This window comes from Centroberyx gerrardi, chromosome 6, assembly GCF_048128805.1.
Source record: "Centroberyx gerrardi isolate f3 chromosome 6, fCenGer3.hap1.cur.20231027, whole genome shotgun sequence".
Taxonomy (NCBI): Eukaryota; Metazoa; Chordata; class Actinopteri; order Beryciformes; family Berycidae; genus Centroberyx; species Centroberyx gerrardi.
The window spans coordinates 8,162,569-8,178,437 of NC_136002.1; the positions used below are offsets into that span (position 1 = coordinate 8,162,569).

At 43.9% G+C, this 15,869-nt stretch overlaps 1 protein-coding gene across 1 annotated transcript; it reads right to left on the reverse strand.

Annotated features, from left to right (window-relative positions):
* Positions 1-1,282: 1,282 nt before the first annotated feature.
* LOC139910085 (TRPM8 channel-associated factor homolog) lies at positions 1,283-13,713 on the reverse strand. Its single transcript, XM_071897292.2, has 11 exons — positions 13,064-13,713; positions 10,292-10,508; positions 7,010-7,307; positions 6,077-6,375; positions 5,340-5,514; positions 5,126-5,220; positions 3,896-4,109; positions 3,020-3,256; positions 2,534-2,754; positions 2,254-2,367; positions 1,283-1,793 (listed from the first exon to the last, which is right to left on the reverse strand). The coding sequence occupies exons 1-11, from the start codon at positions 13,711-13,713 to the stop codon at positions 1,551-1,553; spliced, it is 2,763 nt and encodes a 920-aa protein (XP_071753393.2). The 3' UTR covers positions 1,283-1,550.
* Between the last annotated feature and the right edge of the window lie 2,156 nt (positions 13,714-15,869).

The following is a 15,869-nucleotide window of genomic DNA, read 5'->3' on the forward strand; positions in this document are numbered from 1 at the left end:
TAGCAAGGCTGCTATATTAGCTCAATTCAAGGCAATGCTGTCGGTCTTAAAGGGCATTTATCTCGGTAGAGTTTGCTTGCTAGTATAAAGAAATGCAGCATTTGTGTGTTTTGCAGTAACTGCAATATATAAGGTTAAAGCTGCATATGTAACATAAAAATGACTGTTATGACTGTTAATATTTCATTTTAAGTTAAATATGCTTACCTATAGCACTCTATCAGAGGTTGTCACTAAGCTAACGGGTTAAAAAGGTGATATTTCATGATTGGAATATAAACTGATTTATTTTCAGTCAGAGGTTAATAATACATGATTTTCGTTTTGTTGAATATTGTAAGGCTATAGTGCAATAAGCTTATCATCAGAATGTGAAAAGATGGTAATGCTTTTATTTTTGTTTCCTTTTGTAGCTCTTACGGTGTGTTCAAGGGGTGTTCACGGTTTTCATGGAGCTACAGTGTCGTCTATTTGCTCAAAAATAAACACTTTGTGAACCATCAGTTTAAGAGTTAGACCATCATTCAGCCGGGGATGCTACAGTAACACAACATTAGAGTAATATGACACTGAAAGAGACCCTGGGAACTACTTTTCAACTCAAATATGCTTTTCACTTGTAAATTGTTTAAATGTAACCAATTGTTTTTTTTTTGCAACTATGTAACCAAGTGCTGTGAAAGGCAAATTTGACAACCAGAAATTAATAATAAAGTTTTATTTTCTAAAAAGGGTCTTTTATTTCCTTCACCAAATGGCACTGTCCCAAACTACCCTTCACTTCATTTAATTCTATAAAGTACTGTGTAATATAGTTGCGTATAGCAAAGCAAAGAATGAAGCAAACACAATTTCCCATCCCACATTTCAAATTCATTGGTCTATGAAAATAAAATGTAAATGACATGTTAAAGATTTCCCTTCACCAAAAACCCTTTCCCTGTTTATTCCTTAGGCATATTCATAGTATTCTGTTGCATCATCACACGGCCATCTTGGTAGGAAAATAACAGGTGATTATAATCAAAGCAGTCACATCAGCCAATGAGCTGTGTATAATGTAAAGCGCCATATTGGTAGGAAATGCATGTGACATCATGGGAATACTATGAATACAGCATATGCTTAAAGGAATAGTTCACCCAAAAATGAAAATTCAGTCATTATCTACTCACCCCCATGTCAGTAGAAAATCGGGTAAAGTTTCTTAGTCCATAAAACAGTCCCGCAGATCCCTGGAATTTGGGATCTGCTGGCTTCAAGAGACTTGGATTATCTTGGGAGAGCTGCATGGAGCCATTTTGTGGTTATTTTCTGTTCTTTTTTGAAGTCTGAAGCATGGTCTGAAGACAGGTCTCCGGCAACTGCAGTTGTTTTGGAGAAAGCTGCATTGTACTTCTTCCAGGGATCTGCGGGACTGTTTTATGGGCTAAGAAACTTTACCCGATTTTCTACTGGGATGGGGGTGAGTAGATAATGACTGAATTTTCATTTTTGGGTGAACTATTCCTTTATTATGCTTAATTTTCTCTATCCCCCTCTCTCTCCTTTCAGCCATACTGGACCATGGGGTGGTCGCTCCAGGGAGGCAGGCTGGAGAGTTTCTCCTCAGTGGCTGGTTCGATGGGCCAGCCCCAGGCCTTGAAGAATCCAGCCAGGTTCTTCCCTACAGCCTGGGAGAACGTCTCGGCGTACAGGTTCATCTTGCCTTTGTTGTCCCCGGGAACGTCGCTCATGTTGTGGTAGGCAGCAAACACCTTCTTAAAAGCATCCCAGCCAAACTGCTCCTGGAGCTACAGAGGAGGAGACAGAGATGGGAAGAGGGGACAAGCAGAGGACGAGGAGGGGGAGAAGGAGGAGGGAGAGATTAAGAGGGATGCTTAATTGTACATTACATTTCTAATGCACTTTAATGTCATGTCATGCATGTCATGTCATGTCATTTACATTTTAGGAATTTAGTCAATGCTATTATCCAGAGAAACAGTAGAATGAGTTTGAATTCCTAGATCACCAAAAAAAGAGTGCAAAGATAGGTCAGAACCTTAGTGCAATATTCCCGTGACCAAAGAATGATAATGATAGGAAAAAAATAGCATAAGAGCTAAGGGATTTTTTTCTACTGATCTACTACTACTGCTGCTCTATTACAAATCTACTAAATTAAAGTTTAAAAATGAGCTATATCAGAAGTATGTGTGTAAAAGATTACACTCCAGAGTGCAACGTATGTCAGAACATGCTTTCTCTCACCTGCAAGTATGTTTCCAGGGCAACCCACACATTCCATTTGGCAAGGTCTCTGCCCCCTTTGACATACTCCTCTGTTTGTCTCTGCCTTTCCTCCGAAGTCAGAGCAGAGTGTGCCTGGGTACCATAAATAATTCATCATCATTTTAAGTGTGTAATAATGTGTTCATATAACAAGCATATAATGTGGAATTACACATCTGATAGTGAGCTTATACAAACAGGCTGTACTGCAGAGTGAAGAAATTGTCCTCTTCTAATACAATTGATCTATTTACTCCACCTTGTCCCTCTTGATCCCCAGCACCTCTTCATGGACGTACACCGACCACAGGTTGCATGTACACTCTGTGGTGTGTGGTCGGAACTCCCAGCTGTCCCTCTGTTGGTTGTGTCCCAGTTCGTGGATGGGACCCCACAGGTCAGAGTTTTTGATAGCTGTAATGTCAAACATCTTATCCACCTCACCATACATCATCACAGGGTAACCTGAATGCATCCAACCTGGATGGAGAGACAGGGAGGAAAATAGAGAAAAAAATGGTATTATATGAGTGGAGGGGCACTGGGGCAGAGTGTATGACTCCCACCTAAATAAACAGAAGAGAAATCTCACTAGATGATGCAGTCTGGAGAGCCACAGAAAGGAAAGAGAGGGGGAGAGAAACAATGATAAGAGCAGAGAGCTGCTTCAATGACAAAAGACTGAGAGAAACATAAAAATGAGCAAAACAGAGGTAGAGAGAAGTGGACAGACCAACACACTCACCGGCGGAAATCTGCACATCTGCTACAAAGCGTTCCTTGCGGGGTAATTTGTGTGGGATGGCTGCCAGGTCAGCAACGGCCCTCATGATGTCGTTCCAGAGTGCCGCCACCTCATCAGGGTTCTCCAGGTCCCGAACAAACTGTGACGGTACGGTAAGGATGACGTTGTCACACTCAAACTCTGCCCAAGGGGCGGGGGCTTTACGCAGCGACGACCATTCAGCTGCTGTTGTCACACCTGAAGACAAGAGAGAAGTGGTGACAGGGTATGTTCAGTGGAGAAAATATAATTATATATAATATATATAATTTACTGCATATAAATATCAATTCCATGCTCAACTAACTTGCAAGGTACAGTGGACTGAAAGAGCTTTACCATAAGTGAATTAGCAAGAGTAGAGCTGTATAATTTGACAGCAGATCAATCAGTTGAGCACAATACACTTAAACCACTGCTAGTTTTTTTCACAATTTGAAATATGTGTCTGCACACTATTTTAGCAGTCATCTTTGCATGATGCAGGTGGCTTATGCCAAATAGAGGGAAAGTAATTTGTCACCTCCTTAGTCTTAGGTTGAAAAGGGCAACAAGCAGATGGAAGCAACATAATTATACTCTAGGAATGCATGAATACTGCGTCTCAACAGATGAATACACTGACATGAATAAACCTTCCACTGGTTTAAAATATGAAAAATTAGGAGTAAAGTCAGACTAGGCATAATTCAAAAAATGAGCCAATGTGTGTATATTGGTCTTGTGTAATATGAATTAATATATGTATTAACAAGCCCTGCTTGAAGGGAGTCAACGAGATTGCATGGAGTTTAATATCATTTTGTTTTTTCTCCACTCCTGAATAAATTAACTCACCTGACTTGTAATAAGGGGCAAGAACGGCCATTTGCACTGTGACCTCTGCCCCCTCCACCTGTGTGTTGGGTGGGGCAACCAGGTAGATGAGCCCTCCCCACAGGTTCCACACCTGCATCATCTCTGTGGTAACATCAAACACCTCATGGACCACTTGAGCTCTCTTCAGTTCCGTTAAGTGGCCAAGATAATCCGTCTGACAGCCTATCTGGACCTGGGCAAATAAGTGAAATGACCGGATTGCAAGGCTCTATTAACATTTTTGTTTGTAAGGATAAAAAGATCAAACAAATTAGAATAAATTAGATTCAACAGACAGACAGGTAGACAGACAGACGTAACGTAACGTAACGTAACGTAACGTAACGTAACGTAACGTAACGTAACGTAACGTTAAATTCTTGGCACAGTGTTTTATTCTGTATAAATGATTGGTTTGACTACATTTGAAAATGACATCTTTATGCAGACGATACCACTGTTTATTCAAGTGCACCCTCAATCTTGCAGACCATTGCTGATCTTCGGCATGGTTTCACTTCAACCGTTTAAAGCAATGTTGATTATTTAACTTCAAAATTGAGAGGTGTTCTGGATAGGAATACATGCTTGAGAACTGGCAAAGATGGTACAGTTAACACTGTTCTCAACTGTGATGATTTCCACGCACACCACACACAGTCCCTTGTGTCAGTCTGTGTCTGCAAAGCTCTCATTCATAGAAATTCTTCAACACACACAGTTACTGCTTACTAACATTCAGGGCTGTTATCAATTTTCCTAAAAACGTACCTGAAGTTCATCATTCATTATCTCAAAACTACAGAGGATGCAAACTGTAAAGATGGCATAATTTTTAGACTTAAGGTGCCTTTCGCACCTACATTGTTTGGTGTGGATTTCACAAACTTTTTGCTAAGTTCAGATCATTTTGACAAGTGTGAACATGCCATGTGGACTCGGGTGTGGACAAAAGAATTGCAAAAGGTTTGCCAAAAATTGGCGGTCTCAGTCCTCAACAATTTTGATAAAGTCTGCGCCAAAGAGAGGAAATGATGATATGTGTATTGTGGGTTCACAGTGGGTTGTTTTAAGCCAAATTACAGCAAAGAGGAAAGAGTTTACTGACCCTCGGTTGGTAGATATTGCAGACATAGTTACATATTGCACCTTTAAATATCCTGTGCTTGACAGATTAACAGTATGAAACTGAATGAATGAATGACATACCTTCCATCTCTTGTTGACAATCTCTGCTGGCATGGCCATGTAGGTCCTCATACCAGGACTGAGGTAAAGCCCTGTACTGATCCACTCCGCTGCTCCTACCACACACACAGACACAGACACAAACATACAGTAAAAACAAAATAAATAAGTTAGACAAAATATCTTTTCTGTTTCCGCATTGCATCTTGTTTCACTGTAAACAAAGAGGTCTGACCTTCTGTCTTGGCATCAATCTTGATCTTATGGTTATAGACAACAGGCATCGTGGGATTATTCCTGATGAGGTAGGGCAGGAGGGCATCAGGATCTGGGCTCACATTATAGACCTTTGCCCCCAACTTGAGGAGTAGGTGGTCCTCAGGGCTTTCCACTGGGGAGCTAACGCTCACCTGGATGGGTGATGGAGTATAGCAAAAGTGTGAGTATCGCTCCGCTCTCCTGCGACAGTGCTACCCAGTACGGAGGAACTGTCCAGGGCAGTGCTGCCAACAAGTGAGTCATCTCTGAGTACTACTGTGCTACCAGCAGGAGAGGAATAAAACTATTGGAATTACAGGATATTAAAGAATGTCTTCAAGCTCTGTGACAAAACATAATGGTATATGTCAAAAGCAATGTGTATTTATTAAGTATGAATAAATAGCCTACTTAAAATCTTGAAGAAACATAGGCTGTCTATGGGGGCACAGAGCATAACTGGATGATTGGACGCTGTGTGCTTTACTGTGGCAATGCCTATAGTGAAGCCCGGTAACCATGGCAGACCTTGTGCAATAAGAGGACGTTAATACTGCGCCAAGCCTTCGTTTTTATAGGCCAAAGGTCACCAAACACGCATAATTTTCAACGGCTTCGTCTGATTTATCAATCTGTTTTTTGCGTTCATTTTGGTGCTGTGGGAAAGTTTCATGAATTAGAAGTGGCAAATGGCAAAAGTAAGTCGATGCCTACCTGTGGCATTCCAGCCTTCAAGATGTCAGTGATGGTGGACACCACCTGTGTATATGAATTAGAGTCATAGGCCTTCATTTGGAGGAAGGTGGTGCAGTCAGTGACCAGCTTCGCAAGAAATGACTCCTCCTGCTTGGTAAGTTCCTCCCCCTGGGTAACATGACCGGCAAAGCGGTGTAGTAGGTGGCAGAAGTGGTAGTTGTCTTCACAGGCCTTGTCAGGAACAGGAGCCTTATAGCGACCTGCCTCCAAGGTGACCCCCAACACGCTCAGGCCCATCTTGTTCACAATGTGGTTCCCTGGACCAGAGGAGAGTATAGCTTAACTCTAAGTTTTAAAGTTTCTCTACAGTAGTCTTATTAGGGGTCCAAGCACTGCAGGTGCTGGAACCCTATTGTTTTTGTTCGGATTACTATTCCGTTTCTTCTTCTTCTTCCTCTTGTTCTGCCCTAAAAGTATCTGGATCTCAGAAACCGTAAAAGCTACAGCAGCAGATAGGTCCAAAGTCTCAGCCATGTCAATGGGCCATGTCATGGTGGCCCTATAACAAGCAACTTTACATTTTGGCCTACAATTTCTAAGCCATACATCATAGAAACTAAATTCGGACTAGATTTTCCGCCGTTTAGAATTTAGTAGTAGTAGTTTTTTCACTACTCCCACAAATTTTGTCCAATCTTCACCAAATTTGGCACACAGCATATCTGGACTGGCACACACATAGAGAGATCACTAGATAAATGAGTAATTCAGCCAAGCTGTCCCAGGCACACATTCATAGTTTAGTCACTAGATAAATAAGCCATTCGGCCAAGCTGGCTTATTAGTAAACTTATTAATATCAATACATGAATTGTCCTGACTGAACTATGGTAGGGGTTGTGCTCTATGGTAGACTATGAAAGTGCAGTATGTTACAATGTGGTATTTTACCTGGGAACTCGGTCAGTGGATTCTTCTCACCATGCGTCTGTGCCCAGTACCAGGCATGCCCACCAATCAGCAGGCCGCCTCCTTCTGCCACAAACTCCAGTATCTCCTCTGCGTGCTCATCACTGTACACATCACATACAAACACACTCAGGTCCTTGCTGAAGTCCGTCACCTTACAGCTCAGTCCAAACTGGCTGAACTGGGAGAAGGCTATGTCAAGCGATGGGTGAACACCAATCTGCCCCTTCCGGCCCTGGCTCAACCAGTGAAGAGCGTTGTTCCAAAATTGAGCCAGCTCCTGTGAAGAATTGGATGTATTAATGTAATAGAGACCCGTAGCACACATCATACTTTCAGTGATGTTCTGAGCGTTTAACACTTTATCTTTTAACTATTTTCATCAGTGTTATTTCCATCTGATAAATTAACTTTTATCACATTTTAGTGTGTGTAGTAGTGGCGCCGTCGTGGAGGGTAGCAGCCGGTTACAGCAGCTCCCACTTTTTCTCTACTTTTTCTATTTTTCTCTCTAGTTTTGCTACTTTTTTGCTATCTTTTTGCACTACCCTTGAATTGTATTGCACTACTCAACTTTTTCAATGTTTCTAGCTCTATACTTAGTGCTAGTAATTTATTTATCTACAAAGTTTTAGCCAGACAGCAGACGGACAGACAAAGCTTGTCTATACGCAAGAGGCGCTTCTTGCGCGTCAGGCTAAAACAGCCGCTCCACCGGCAGGAATACCAGTGGAGATAAGGAGACACAGACGGGGAACGAGAGCCGGTGTGAGGGTGAGGAACAAGAGGGAGAGGAATAGGAGATTCAAACCTTGCCTTCCATCGGTGGTAAAGGGGAACGTGAGATCGCTGGCCAACAAGACGGACGAACTCTCAGCCCTGGTGAGCAGTCAACGTCAGTACCAGGAGAGCAGTGTGTTGTGCTTCACGGAGACATGGCTGAATGGGAATATTCCGGACTGTTCAGTTGAACTAGCCGGCTTCACGCCGACAGGGAGAAACAAAGCGGTAAGAAGAAAGGAGGAGGTCTAGCTGTCTTTGTTAACTCCAGATGGTGTAACCCAGGACACATTACTGTGAAGGAACGCATCTGTACTCCAGATATTGAGCTGTGGGGTTGAGGCCATATTACTTGCCCCGGGAGTTTTCACACGCCATAGTTGTTGTTGTCTACATCCCACCGTTGGCAGTGACGTCATCCACTCTACAGCTGCAGGATTGCAAACACAACACCCCAGCGCCTTCATGATAATTAATGGCGACTTCAACCATGTCCCGCTCTCCAGAACCCTGACCAACTTCACACAGTATGTGAACACCTGGACCTGCTGTATGCTAATGTGAAGGAAGCATGAAGCATACAGCTGCACTGACGCCCTCCCCCCCCCTCCCCAGTCGGTAGATCAGATCACTACCTGATACACCTTGTACCGACGTACAAGCACTCCGCCACCACCAGGACTGTGTTGGTGTGGTCTGAGGAGGCTGAGGAGGCCCTTCAGGACTGTTTCCAGACCACAGACTGGGAGCTGTTCCAGAAGGACTATGGGGAGGACATCGAGGGTCTCTCCCATTGCATCACAGACTACATCCGCTTCTGTGAGAGCAGTGTCATCTCCTCCAAGAGGGTGCGCTGCTTTCCAAATAACAAGCCGTGGATTACTCAGGACGTTAAAGCCCTTCTCAACAGAAAGAAGAGAGCTTTCATGGTGAAAGACAGGAAGGAAGTCAAGTCTGTCCAGAGGGAGCTGAAGAGGGAGCTGAGGGAGGCCAAGAACAGCTACAGAGGGAGACTGGAGCGGAAGCTACAGCAGAACAATGCTAAGGAGGTGTGGAAGGGGATGAAAACGATCACCAGCTACAAACAATCAAGTCAAGCCATAGAGGGGAATCAGGAACGTGCAAATGAGCTGAATCTGTTCTTCAATAGATTCGACTCGGCAGGGAATCCTGGCTCTCCATTCAACCTCTCTCTGAGGCTGAAGAAGGTGCCCCAGCTGTGGAAGACCTCCTGCATTGTCCCGGTGCCCAAGAAAGGTCGTCCCAGCGCTCTCAATGACTACAGGCCAGTCGCTCTGACCTCACACGTCATGAAGAGCTTTGAGAGACTGGTTCTGCAGCACCTCAGGCCCCTGGTGGTCGGCTCCCTGGACCCCCTGCAGCTCGCATACCAAGCCCACATCGGCATGGAGAACGCCATCATCTACCTGCTACACAGGGCCTACTCGCACCTGGAGAGGCCAGGGGACGCTGTGACAATCATGTTCTTTGACTTCTCCAGTGCCTTCAACACCATCCGTCCCCTCGTCCTGGCAGAGAAGCTCTCAGAGATGCAGGTAGACCAAAACCTTGTGGACTGGATTACGGACTACCTCACCGGCGTAGTACGTCCAGCTGCAGGGCAGCCTTTCAGACGTGGTGGTGGGCAACACTGGCGCACCCCAAGGAACCGTACTGTCACCATTTCTTTTCACCCTCTACACCTCAGACTTCCGCTTCAACTCTGGATCGTGCCACCTACAGAAGTTCTCTGACGACGACTCCATTGTTGACTGCATCACGGAGGACAATGAGGAGGAATACAGAGAGCTGGTGGAGAGCTTTGTAGGTTGGTGCGACAACAACCACCTCCAGCTCAACATCACGAAGACCAAGGAGCTGGTGGTGGACTTCAGAAGGAGCAGGAAGCTCCCAAACCCTGTCACCATCCAGGGGGAGGAGGTGGAGATGGTGAACTCCTGTCGGTTCCTAGGAGTGCAGCTCAACAACAAACTGGACTGGTCGGACAACACTGAGGCCCTCTACAGGAAAGGACAGAGCAGGCTGCATTTCCAGAGGAGACTCAGGTCCTTCAATGTGTGCAACAGGCTGCTGCAGATGTTCTACCAGTCTGTAGTAGCCAGTGCACTGTTCTTTGCTGTGGTGTGCTGGGGAGGCAGCATCAAAGCAAGGGAAACAAAGAGACTGAACAAGCTGGTGAGGAAGGCCAGCTCTGTTGTTGGACACGAACTGGACAGTCTGGAGGTAGTGGCAGAGAGGAGGATGAGGGGAAAGATCAATGCCAAGAGAACCCCTCTCACCCTCTCTATGATGTAGAGAGACCTCGTCTCTTTATTATCTTCTGTACTTATTTTTCTCTGGTTCTGTTCTGCCAGTTGCTGCTGTGGCACCCGAATTTCCCCACGGCGATTAATACAGTGATATCTTATCTTATCTCACCCACTGCAAATGAGAGATGATAAGCACCTCTAGTTTCCACCACACCTGTCGGTTAAAGTACTTCTCATGTGTCACCACAATGACCCGACCATGCCCATAGTAGGCTCCTGCCAGGAAGGCCCGTTCATCCTGGGTGGTACCAATGGGGAAGGCCAGCTGACCGTGGACCAGAACCTCAGAAGGTACGCTGCTATGCTGGATGTCAAACTCTGACACATCCTTGAGTAGGAACTCCAGGTCCTCCTTGAAATCCTTGATAATGCTGGAGAGAGGGAAGAGAAGGTGGGTAAAAGACAGAATGGAGGACAGAAACATAATTTTAATTTTAATTTTAACCAAACATAACACCATTATGACAATTCCAAGTGTACATTGGATCACTTGTTTCATAAATGCCCTGCTTTGCATTCACATTGTCTGCTGGGAACTTGGACTGAATGTACAACTAGTTCTACTGTTGGCCAAGTGGGGGCCAAATGCCTTGCTCAACAGCTTCAGTAGCTTTTGAAGGAGGGGAGAACATTATTCACTTTTCCTGCCCAGATTTTCCCCAGCCGCTTTGAGGGGCCAATGACTATCTTTTCTAATCTTTGGGCTACCTTCGCCCTGATAATGCTAACAAGAGAAACTTGTATTCAAGATTACTTTTTAAAATGTAAGTAAAGTAAGTAAATCTTTATTTATATAGCACCTTTCATAACAGGGGTTACAAAGTGCTTCACAAAACAAAGGTGCAGAAACAATATAAAAGAAACTTAACAGAAATAAAAGGGACAGTGACACGCTAGACAATAACATTAGTCACCATAAAAAGATTTTTAGAAAAAGGAAGTTTTGAGACATTTAAAACACTCAACTGTGTTTTCTGATGTCACATTCAGGGAGAGGTTGTTCCAAAGCCAAAGAGCCACCTCAGTAAATGTAAAGTCCTCTCTTGATTTAAGAATGGACCGGGGGGGGGGTCCTCAGGACCTAAGTAACCAACCAGTTTTGTGGGGGGTCAATACTACTATATAAAGGAGCCAGACCATTTACAGTCTTATAGGTGATTAAAAGGATCGTAAAAACGATCTGGGATTTAACAGGCCGTGCACAGCCAGTGCAGGGAAGCCAGTACTGGAGTAATGTGAGCCATACATGGTCTCTATGAGATGGCATTTATGCTGCTGCGTTTTGAATTAATTGTAATCTGGAATGGTGGCTTGACCGAAGCATGTGAAGAAGTCATTGCAGTAATCAAAACAAGAGGAGATAAAAGCATGGATTAATCTTTCCAAATCTTGGAAAAATAGTTTTGCAATTTGAAAAAAAAAAGACCACATTAGGTTCTTGATATAATTATCAAATTTAAGACAAGAGCCAAAAATGACCCCCAGGTTTTTAGATGTCGACCTGATACTGGGGATCAGAGGACAAAGGCATTCTCTGACTAGGTCTGTTTAATGATCTGGACCAGTAACAAGAACCTTTGTTTTAGAGTTGAGTTGGAGGAAGGTATGGGCCACCCACTCTTTAATTGCAGCTAAATATTATGCAGGGTAGCAACTTTACTGAGGTCATTGTTACCAAAATATAAGTTGTGTATCATCTGCATAAAGAGATGAGGAGGAGCACAAGAAGAAACATGGTCCCTGCTGGAGACAATTTCCTATTTGACAAATAAGAGAACCAATCAAGGGCATATGGATATCTACTGTATCAACTCACTGCTTAAACCTATCAATAATTTACTGTGATCAATGGTGTCAAAGACAGCACTTCTGTGCTGCTGGTGAAAACCAGATTGGAAATTTGTCAAAGATATTATTGCCCCCAGATATATTAGTCAAGAGTTGTTTAGCAACAACTTTTTCAATGATCTTGGAAATAAATGGAAATATGGAGATGGGTCTATAATTTTAAGCCTGCCATAGATAGACCAAGCTAGTGCTAACACAAGACTGACAGAAGCATTCTACCAAGCTAATGCTAACACAAGACTAACTCGAGCATGTGCGACGACCCTCCCGCTCTGCTGGCTCTGTGTATGTCTCTTGTCTGTCCTGCAGGAGCCTGGTGGGCGGGGTCATCATCAGCGCTGATGAAGTGCCATAGGCCCGGTGTACTCGAGGCTTAAGAAGCCCTCGGACCATCAGTGGCTCTCTCACTCCTCACCTATCCACACCTCTTTTGTTCTGTTCTTTTGGTTTGATGTAGTTTGTGTTGTTTGTTTACCCCTAGTTTAGTTAATAAACTCTTGTTTTAACTTTTACTTTGGCACTTTGTCTCCCTTTGTTACGGCCTACACGAGCCAGGTTGTAACATATGCTACCAAGCTGATGCTAATACAGGGCTGCCCCAGACATGCTACTAATGCTGGCACAAGGCTAACCTCAGCTCAAGCCAATGCTGAAACAAGGCTAATACAAGCATGCTACCAAGTTAATTCTAGCACAAGGCTAACTCAGATAAGTTATCTACCTATTTTGTGCCCCCGTTAGCATGTTTCCTCCTCATCCACAACCACTCACTAGCACCCATGGCTGCTGACATAGTTTTAACTGCCTGCTTTAAACTCTGCCACGGATGCCTAATTCACCAAGAAGTGCTAACATTGATCTGCCTACAAATCCTCTGCAACCTCAACAGGCTTCAATCGTACATTCCAACCTCTCTGCTCCACCTCAGCTGCCAGATCAGAATACTTGAGCATCTTCCTTTCATAAGCTGCATTACTGTATTAGGTTGGCAATAAATAAAATAAAAATACAAAGTAAATTAAAAGTAAATTGAGTAAATTATGAACTGTCTTTATTAATCAAGTTTCTGTCTACTCACACTCCAGCCAGCCAGGAGGAAGGGATCTGAGGGTAGACAGGCAGACACTCCACCTCCCCCCAGTGGTACTCAGAGAAGTAGATCCCTGCCACACTGGACACCTTGTTCCCTGGAAAGTCACGGAGGGTGTTCTCTTTGGGGTGCTTCCCAGTCCAGTTCCATGCCTGCCCAGCTATCAGCACCCCTCCTCCAGCCTTCAGATATGCCACTATGCCCTCTGCCTCTGCAGCCACACTGTAGGCATCTATCACATACACCTGATTCCCCACACTCTCAGTGATGCCATCCACCACACTGGCTTGGAATTTGGATTTGCTAAGATTATTAGCCACTGCCTTGACGCTCTGGTGGACCCCCACAGACAGGTTGTCAGATTCATCCCCACTCAGCCAGGTCACGGCGTTGTCTACCAGAGCGGTGAAGGCGGTCAGGTAGCCCTCATGGCCCAGGACCACAATCCGTCCACGGCCGTACAGGGAGGCAGCCATCAGCACCTGGCCTTGAGTAGTCATAACTAGAGGGAGGGCATCGTCTCCGTTCAGGACCAGGGGGCAGGGGACACAGGGGCCCCGGAGGTCAATTTCCAACAGACCTTTCATTATGCTGGAGTAGGCCTGCTGGCTGGCGGAGGGGACGGGCTGGATGGACATGGTGGAGTGGAGTAAAGCTTTGGAACTTTGGTAGTAAGGTGTAGACAGGATATAGTAGAAGGTAGGTAGGCTGGAGTCAGAAGGTAGGTTGGTAGGCTGGAGTCAGGTAGTTGAGGAAGACTTCAGAAGGGTGGAGAGCTTTGCAGTTCCTCCTCAGATGTTTTGGTCTTGTGAAGCACTTTGTGACAAAATGCTGTAGTGGTGGATGCCAGTGTTGTCAGAGAGACCTGGTTTCTGTACAAGACAATAGAGGAAAAAAGGCAACAATAAAATGACCATTCACTGTAAACCAGGCAGTAAATCTTATACTGTACTGCCTGGTGTACAAGTGCACATTGTATCCCTTATGCACGGCTCTTAGGGCTCATACTGTAATTCTCCTAAGCCATGTGAATTGCGAATGAACATGAATATAACAACAAACACACAGAACCCAGCTCCTTAGCCTGATCCTTATGTTTCACATACACTATTGGTTTGATCTACCAAGTTTCATGATGACCTGACAAGTTGTCATAAACTTATGTGATAGGCCAGTTTTGTGATAGGCCACACCCTCTTGCAACTTCATTGGTTAATATCAGCCAAATAAATAAAGTTATCAAAAATATGTGAAGTACTTATAAAGAGCTTGGTCCATAGATATTTTCTACCAGGTTTGGTGGTGATCTTGCCAACAATGAAGGAGAGAGAGATGAAGGAGATGTAAAAATATGTTTTTCAAAGAATACAAAATGGCCGAAATCTATCACTGTGGTGGCCCAATTAGCAAAGCTGTAGAGTAAATGCAGCTGAATATGTGCACTAAGTAAATCAGACTTTTAGGGCAGTTTAGGGGTTGTGGCTTTTGATTTTTTTTTTTTCTGTAGCGCCACCATCTTGTCCATCCATCCACCAACTGGGGTCATATTTCTTGTGCAGTAAGTTACCACCATTATCTATCATTTTGCCCAAGTTCATGGGTCAGTGGAGCCAGTGTATTTTGGACACCAAAATTAAAGGTCACCATAAAGGTGATCAATAAAATTTTACAGTCAATCCTAAATTGCAATGGTACACTAAGTTAAACCTGCAATAAGTGATTTCAGACCCTGTAACCAATCCTGAAACTAACGTGTGCTACGCGGAGATTTCCGTGAGACGTAATGATATAAACAAATAGCCACACACACGGACCAGCTGTGTTGTTGTTTTCACCTCTTTCCTAAAGCTTGTTGTCTAAGTCGGCCCGAGTAATGGCGAATCGATGAAGCGAGCGAGTAAACGTTTTCAACCAGTAAACTTGCTACCTGCCTCTTCACTTGTCATTGTGGGACATGTAACCTTCAGAGGGAGAAAGATCTGGCAAAGCAAGACTGGTAACCGTCAATAATTCTCCATGTACGTTTATTTTAGCCATTAGCCTTTATACACGGTTTGTCGTAAGTGGCTTCCATCCAGTAGGTTTGCTGTGTGTGTTTACAAAATGTGTTGCGGTTTCTGTCACCCTCTAGTGGTCAGAAAAAATTGCTTAGTGTAGCTTTAAAGCTAAACTGGGGGTAATATGCTGTCTCTTCTTTTCTTCTTCTTTCTCTTAAAAAGTAAGGAATATGATACATTCTTCTTATTTACAAGTGCACTGTCACCATCTACAGCAATTATCAACTATTATTTAAGTTTATAAGTTCTGTAAAATAAAGAACTGCAACTGCAGCCGTCCAATCACGACTGGATCAAAATCTCTTGTAACCTACAGATATGTTTCTAAGAATTCCAACAGATAATAACCTTCCCAGAAAATATCTGATCTGTAATCTAATTACTGTTTCAAGTGATTTCTTACTCCCTAGCCATCTATACAATATGTGAAACCTGTGGAATTGTTTGCTTTAGCATTTGTGCACTTCTTACCCCAATGTCAGAATATGAGAACCAGGAAAAAGTATTGGTAAAAAATAAAAGATGAAAATTTACCTCTGAGTGTGCAGGTCATGTAGGTTCTGGAGCTAGGCAGGTTTTGCAGGACGATGTCCTCAGTCAGAGAAGCTACGTGGTCTACTACTGCACTTCAAAAAATCCTACTACTAGTAGTAGTAGCAGTGGTAGTAATAGTAGGGTCTTTGAATCCAGTAGGATAGCATTGAACTACAGCTCTTTCTTATTTAATGCCTTTTCTG